This window comes from Idiotropiscis lumnitzeri, chromosome 5 (assembly GCF_059441095.1).
Source record: "Idiotropiscis lumnitzeri isolate Australia: NSW breed Sydney's pygmy pipehorse chromosome 5, RoL_Ilum_1.0, whole genome shotgun sequence".
Lineage (NCBI taxonomy): Eukaryota > Metazoa > Chordata > Actinopteri > Syngnathiformes > Syngnathidae > Idiotropiscis > Idiotropiscis lumnitzeri.
The window spans coordinates 16819276-16826846 of NC_142395.1; the positions used below are offsets into that span (position 1 = coordinate 16819276).

Here is a 7571-nt window from a genome sequence, read left to right on the forward strand (position 1 = left end):
TTGGAACGTTGACGTTATCAACAGGCGTTTGATTAATTTGACGTTTTTTGCCCCCAAATTTGTTAAATTATTTGATCTAATGAAATGTTTCTATGGTAAGTGTTTGTGGATTCGCATTTGCTTCACAGTTCTGAGGTCATGGGTTCAAATTTGGCCTTCTTGAGTGGAGTGTGCAGGGAGGGAATGGAGATGGTGCGGAAGGACAGAGGAAGGGATCCATCCTTACTTTGATCCTTAAATTCTCCTGCCTGTCTTCTTTATTTCCTTTCTTCTTTAAGATAAAATGTATACCAAGCCCACCTTGTCTACATGAAGAAGTAAACACACCATTGAGTAGGTTGTGACATGTAAAATTGCATAAAATTAACTCTCATTCACCCATTCACAATCACGCTACTCTTTTTTCATTTGATGATTATAGATTTTTCTTTAATCCCTTATATCATTCACATATAGGCAAGCACCAAACCAATGTAAGCGGATGACATGATGAACTAATTTATTTTATTGTTTACTGTAAAAAAATATGAAAATAGTATACAATCAACAGAAATGTGACAGTGTCAAGCACAAATATAAAAAATTGTAAGAGTGCATTTTTTAGGAAGGAACCCAAACATTTCCGTGTGTGTCTGGAGCCTGGCTGTATGGAATGTTCCAAATCCAAGGTTGATCTGTAGATGAAGGGGAAAAGGCGTATAACTTCATTTAAAGTCATTTTTTATGACCTGGCTGGCACACACACACACACACCCCCCACACACACACACACTGGAATGGAATACATCAGCATGTACATAATAATTTGAGTGGATCATAGAAGGGTTCAAATTTGTCCTTCAGTCTTCGTGTGTGGAGTTTGAATATTTTCACCATGCTTGTGTAGCTTTTGTGCCTCCCACAGTCTAAACACATGCATTTTAAGATTAAATTATCCATAAGCGTGGATGGGCATGACTATACGTGTGCCCTGTCACTGGCTGGCGACCTGCCAAGGATATACACCTTTTGCCCAAAGTCAGCTGGCATAGGCTCCAGCTCACCTGACCTCCTAATGAGGACACCCACTACACAAATTGGATGGATGAAGGGCTACATGATCCACATATACCTTTCGGGGTGTAGCCTGTCGGGGGTAGATCGAATGGCACTGGGAAACCTGAGGATGACGAAGAGACGGGAAACGGGTTTTTTTGAACTGGGAACGTCTTCATGTTCTGTAAGAAGACAACGGTCACCATCTTTCCTTTAAAATAATGCACTATAGCATTAGCAGTATTGCGTGTGTATGCGTGTGTGTATTTTCTCACAAAGGCTGAGGGCACGTAGAGCACGCCAAGCTCATATGATCTAACCATCACCTGTGTGTTGTTCTTCTCCAGAGCCCCCCATGCCGCTTTGGACAGGTTGGCACTGTAATAAAAGGTTATAATAATAATTATTTATTGTTTATTATTTTTTTCGTTAAATAGTGGTCTCGGCTCAAAAGGCTTCATTTAGACCACACAAACCACACCCAGATAAACAAATATACAATCGACGTAGAATTCAAACCTAATTTTTCCTCAAAGATCTATCTATCCACCAACCTGGTGACAAGGAACCATGCGAGCTGAGTGAAATCGGGTGACACTCTCATGTAGGTCTTGATATGGGGCATGGCATGAGTCCGCCCAGTTGCATCCGCTTGCCATCGGCTACGCATACACAAAAACCCTCAATATTATGACAATATAATTTACTTTGGTGCAAAAAATGAATAAGGTAAAACATACTGAAAGTAGGAGTGCAGCCAAAGTTGTTTCTGCGCTGTCTGGATGCTGTAAGGAAGCGAGCCTCCGGCTGGTGAACATGAGGAGAGTGAATAAATATCTCAGCAATTTCTGCATAAATGCTTAAAAAAAACTCACCAGGGTAACCTTCTAAACTCGTCCTGACATCTTCCACTGATGGATACAACTGCAAAAGAAAAATAAACATTTAACTGCAGAGGTTATGAGGTGTCAATTATTATTAGAGGGGAAGCCTTTATTTGAACACTTAAAAATACTTCTCAGAGCAACATTAGGAAAGATTGAGAAATAATTTAAAAATGCACTATAACCTTTACAGGTAAACTTAATTTGATTTGACTTTTATTTATCTTAATTTAAAATGACACCTATGGTCACCATCAGTAGGTTGTAACACATATACAAAAAGTGTGGAAGTGTCACAGAAAGGCATAGAAGAGGGCGTCTTTGGGCATACTCATGGATTGAACATGTGATTTTTTTTTCCCGTCCAACTCCGTGTTAGAGAACAAATTGTGCAAAAATAATTAAAACGTTAAATAATGGGACTCATGGATGTAATGATCAAATAAAGTTAACATAGTGACTGTTATTAGTGCATTTTAGGCTTATCCTGAAATTTCACCCCAAACCCAATATTCTGGACTTTTTGAGTTCAGTCCTGTGGCGGTAACAGAAAGTACCAAGTGAACAGGGGGGTTGGGCCGGAGAGATGATTTGCCAAGCGTAGTGAGGGTGCGCTGGAACTCCCCTGCCAGCCACTTGGTCTTGTCCACCCCCATCGAGCCGATGCTGGAGAACTGGCCCACCACGGGCCACTGGTCCTCACCAGGGATGCAGTTGGTGTGTTCGTAAAGCAACTACAAACAAGAGAGAGATGTTGGTGGCACTAATCAAAACAAACACCAATTTAAAAAAAAAAATTTTTTACCTTCCGAAGCCTCAGGTGGCCCCAGCGCTCCATGTCTGGCCCCACGTATCTGCCAGGAGTGGAGCCCAGCAGGTACACTCTGACCACACATACCAAAGACTGGATGAGGGTGGGCACTGAGCTGTTTAATAAATGTCTGACCTCAAAAAAAAAAAAAAAACGCTTTGTTTTCCTAAAAGAGTGAGCCGTGATTGGTCGTTATGTGAGCCCTGATAAACTGTGATGTCATTTTCACTTTCAATATTTACACAAGTGACAAAATGACCGCCCTCTGAGGTGAACAAAACAGGTGTATTTTGCTGCTGAACTCATATTCCGCAAACACAATATTAATCAGAATGCCATGTTCAGACTAGTGTAGGCGCATACAGCTTTTTATTGCAAAGACCTTTTTTGAGTTGACTTCCCCTTTAATATTACTGAAATTAGTGACTTCATCTGTAATAGATGAAACTCCCTCATTGATTGCAGGATGTGACAATGCCTCAGTTGAAAGTCTCACTTGACTAAACACCAACTGTTCCTCAAACAATGGCCTTTACCGTGTGTGTGTGTGTGCGTGTGATTGTGTGTGTGAATTTTTGCAACAAGACATGCCTAGTCTCTGAGAGGTCATGCTCTTTGATCCGCTGGATCCACTCTTCCAGCTCGGGCGCCCGATAGGACGCCAAATATTCCAGCAGGTCACGCTTGAAAAAGGTGGGCGACTCGCCACAAGTGTCGCTGCTGCCTTTTGGTAACCGTGGAAACAGAGGACTCATCCACATCCTGGTAGAGGATGGGGAGAAAGATTAGGAATCAGTCACTTGAACTTGAGTCCAAATTCAATACGGAGCAAAAAAGAACCCACCCTTGCGTCTTCTGGTACCAGTCGGCTCGGATGAGGTTGGAGGTTAGGATGATGACTCTGAAGCCCTCATCGTACCACAGCAGCATCATCTTCCTGCAATTAATAAATCCACAAATTAAAATCACTGTGTCTAGGGATGCACGACTGAAGCAATAACCCCAAAATTCTACTGATGAGTGAGTCATTCGTACGTGTGGTGCGTGCCAAAAGCAATGTCCAGCTTGGCCTGTCAGGCAAAAACATTCATCATTACTCATATTTAAAAGAACAATCCATTCACTTCAAATGCTTTGAATGCAAACAGACAGAGCACCACAACTTAATGATTCCCCGGGTGCTTTAAAGACATGAAAAATAAACGCCTCACCACAATTTTTTTCTCAAAGTGCAGCCTCTGCTTTTATAAAAATCAAAGCTTCATTTAATGTTTCACGTCAAGAAAAATTAATATTTCTCCTAAAATGTTGGTCTCGGCTTTAACAGATGCAGCGCCTCAGCTGATTATCTGGTGTGTTGTTGTCATGAATAAATAAGTCGATTACCGCAAAATAATAAAAGGGCCTGTGCTCTTACATAGCACATCAGTGAGGTACATTGTCAACATGAACAAATAAATGCTTGACCTCGAATTAACGCCTCATGGGTCCTCAAATAAAGCTGCTCTACCATACATACGTTGACATGAACAAAAAAAAACTTCATGTCAAAATATTTCTCAAATATTGGCTTTTTCTATTGCAAACATACGTCTTCATTAAATGTTATTAATACTGGTCTGTGTCCTCAATTCACAGATGTATACAATATTGACATGAACAAATACATTTAAAATAAACACCTCGCCAACAATCATTCACGTTAAAATTATGATGAAACAGTATATTGTACCTGGCAGAAACGAATATGAGGGAAGGGTTGAGCCTGTTGCACTAGCCGAGCCTTGGCCTCCCGCTTGTCCCCGTGGACGATCAGGATGGGACGATCCCTGAGAGCAAATGCAGAGACAAAATGGCAGAAAGGTTCACCTGAGTGATGTCTCACCATTGTGATGGGAACTCACCTGAACTCTGGAGGATATTGCTGAACCATCCAGGCAAGGTCAAAGCAGTAGTTAAACTGTGCCGAACAACATATCAAGTGTTAGCGTACGGATACAACTGTAATTACTGGTAATAAGCAGAGGACTGCAATTTGTTTCCTTTTGTATCTTTTTCAAATATTAATTAATTATTGTCAAATACATTCTGAAGTTATTTGGGGTTTATTTAAATGAAAAAATATTTTTTTAAAAAATGGAAATTCTGTAATATTCATTGGAAAATATATTTTTTCAATATATATTTTTTCAATAAAACAATTCTGCTCACACTATTGGTGAATCCGCAAAAGTCAAACGCAAGCATGCAGGGGACCACTCACCATTTAAATAAAATAATTCAATGTAATTCAAATAAAAACGCATCTTAAAAATGGAGGGGAATGAACAAGATTGTTTAAGTAATATTACATTTTATAAATTAAATAATGACACAAAAAACTAACAAAATAAGTAATAATCAACATTTAAACAAAAAATAAGATAAAATGAATAAGGAACACAATAAAAAGATTTTTTGTTTTAATTTGGGTATATTTTTCTACATTTTTAATGTATTAGAATACTAATTTCCCCCCCTTTATATTTAAATAGATTGGCAAAGAGGTGGATGACCGCAATGCATCTTCACATTATTGTTCACCTTTCTTAGCTGAATGGCGAAGAGAAATCAAATCGTTCTACTGCCTCATAGCGCGGCGTGCGGTAGATATTTGGAATCAAATTACCAGGAATATGAAACTCATTTTTATCATGGGCCATATTGTTATGATTTGCTTCAGACTGTGAAAAGTAGGTACAGTAATTGCCGCATTATATATTTGAATATGCAACAAATTCCTGGATAACTAGTTTTGGAATTAGAAGTCAATGAAAATATTTATTTTCAATATGAGGATGGAAACAAGATGAGCCTATCTCAATATTGTTAAAAGTGAAGACAATTTGCAATTTTGGTGGAGATTTTTACCATGAATCATGAAGTAGACACACATCATTTGTTTAATTGATTGAAAGCTCACCTGCACAGACTCTTTTAAAGTGCCAAATAATGGCGAGAGGATGTCTGCAGAAGAAAACAAAGCTGATAAACATGACAAAAAAAGAAAGCACAATTGTAAATTTTATCCCAAAACAAGATCGACTTCCAACACCTTTGATGTGCAACGCGCCGCTGTTGTACTTCCTGTCCAGACCTGTCACCTTGTTGAGGTAGAACCGAAACATGTCGTCCAGACAGGGAACGTTGGACTCAAAGAAGTCGTCGGGCTCGTCGACGTAGTAGACGCGTCCGTGGGGGCTGGGAGGGCGTTCATCTGCCACCTTCTTGCGTTTGGGACTGGGAGCCTTCCTTGCTGGTGGCGGGCTATTCTTCTTCTTTGCATCATCATCATCATCATCGCTTTCGGAGAGCGCCCAGCCCGAGCTGTCCACTGTGTCCAGTTTCCTTTTCCCGGCTGAAGATGGAGATGACTCATATTTGACAGGGTATGTCTGGTTCTTAGCAGCCTGTTGTCTGGCCTCAGAAACGACCACGAGCGCTGGTATCGGAGTTGGTTCCGGTTTCACCTCCAAGGAGGCGGAGTCTACTTTGGGGATGGGGGAAGAGAGCGAGCCGTGGTTGGACACGGTTGCTTGAGGGCGATTGGACGACGTCCTTGATGGAGGAAGCTCATCATCATCGTCCTCACTGCTGGAGACACTCCACTTGCCATGTTGACTGTCCTGAGACATGCCTGTGCCCACTTAACACAACCGTAAACATATTTTGGGGTTAATTCCTCTCTACTATGACAATACCCGCAATAATAAAATTAATAATATTCAATTATAATTTGTAATTAAATAAAATACAATACATAATACAAATGTCAAATATCAATAATCAAACAAAATACACAAATTAAATAATTGTGGTAGTGTTATTAATTTGCATAATTGAAAAAAAACATGAAATTCATAATATGGAAACTACAATAAATGTGAATATCAATAAATCCTAAATACAATGTGAAATTCATTGAAAGCTGCTAAATACAGTAAGTGTTTTTAACTTAATTTACTAACCTACAATTTCAGCGGTGCAGAGAACAAATTGATGGATGAAATTTTTGACTGAATCATTTTTTAATGGACATTACGTCTTAAATAATAAAATTATTACTATTATCATCATCATGACCATCAATGTACAGTATTTTCTTTAAAACATAATATAATTTCCATCAATAAAAATAAAAAACTTCCACAGTGAAAATGTGCAAATACAGAAGTGCGTCAAACCAGGCTTACATAGTTTGCATTCTCGCCTTTTTTACTATTCTGTTTTTTCCATTGTGCATGCACCGCCAAAAGCAAGCTGCATATAAATGACCATTAGACAGCGGTTAAGGGTGTAAATAGACACGAACGGGTGTTGCATTATCAATAAAATGACAGATTACGTATATGTTTTACCTTAAAGTCACGCTGCTGATGTGGAGGTAATAATGCAACGAGTGTAGATATTTTAATCAAATAAAGAAACTTCCATGAGAGAGAGGAGCAAAGAGCAGGGTAGTGTCCACAAGAGATTATTGTCCGGGTAGAAACTCGGAATAACAATGTACACAGCAGTTGCACCAGAAACATGAGTCCGGGTAAAAACTCGTCTATTGCCTTTTAAAATGTATAGCAAGGGAAGGAAAATTTGCGACTCAAACGTCACCTTTATATAGGACATATGCGCCTGGTCATTTGTAGATTAGGTTCAGATGTGTTTGTAAAATATAATGAAAAAATTCAAATGTGTTTGGAAAATATGTTAAATTGTTTAATTTGATTCGCAAATTAATATCTTATATCAATATTAATGTTTTAAAAGGCCGGATGAGTGTTTTTAGCACAACCGCCAAAAGGTGT

The 7571-nt window shown here is 39.1% G+C and overlaps 1 protein-coding gene across 1 annotated transcript; it reads right to left on the reverse strand.

Moving 5' to 3' along the window:
* Positions 1-482: 482 nt before the first annotated feature.
* tdp1 (tyrosyl-DNA phosphodiesterase 1) lies at positions 483-7338 on the reverse strand. The gene is made up of 16 exons (XM_088296259.1): positions 7128-7338; positions 5825-6415; positions 5693-5736; positions 4635-4690; positions 4463-4559; positions 3766-3800; positions 3575-3667; positions 3322-3492; positions 2725-2803; positions 2477-2653; positions 1911-1959; positions 1776-1842; positions 1590-1697; positions 1311-1413; positions 1112-1217; positions 483-674 (listed from the first exon to the last, which is right to left on the reverse strand). The coding sequence occupies exons 2-16, from the start codon at positions 6402-6404 to the stop codon at positions 601-603; spliced, it is 1839 nt and encodes a 612-aa protein (XP_088152385.1). The 5' UTR covers positions 6405-6415; positions 7128-7338; the 3' UTR covers positions 483-600.
* Positions 7339-7571: the final 233 nt, after the last annotated feature.

Excerpts from the sequence above, each read along its gene's own strand:
- tdp1 (XM_088296259.1), bottom strand. The coding sequence starts at position 6,404 with ATGTCTCAGGACAGTCAACATGGCAAGTGGAGTGTCTCCAGCAGTGAG. Across the intron at positions 4,560-4,634 it reads CAATATCCTCCAGAGTTCAG|GGATCGTCCCATCCTGATCG; the intron begins GTGAGTTCCCAT and ends ATTTGCTCTCAG. Across the intron at positions 2,804-3,321 it reads CATGACCTCTCAGAGACTAG|AGTGTACCTGCTGGGCTCCA; the intron begins GCATGTCTTGTT and ends ATGTGTGGTCAG.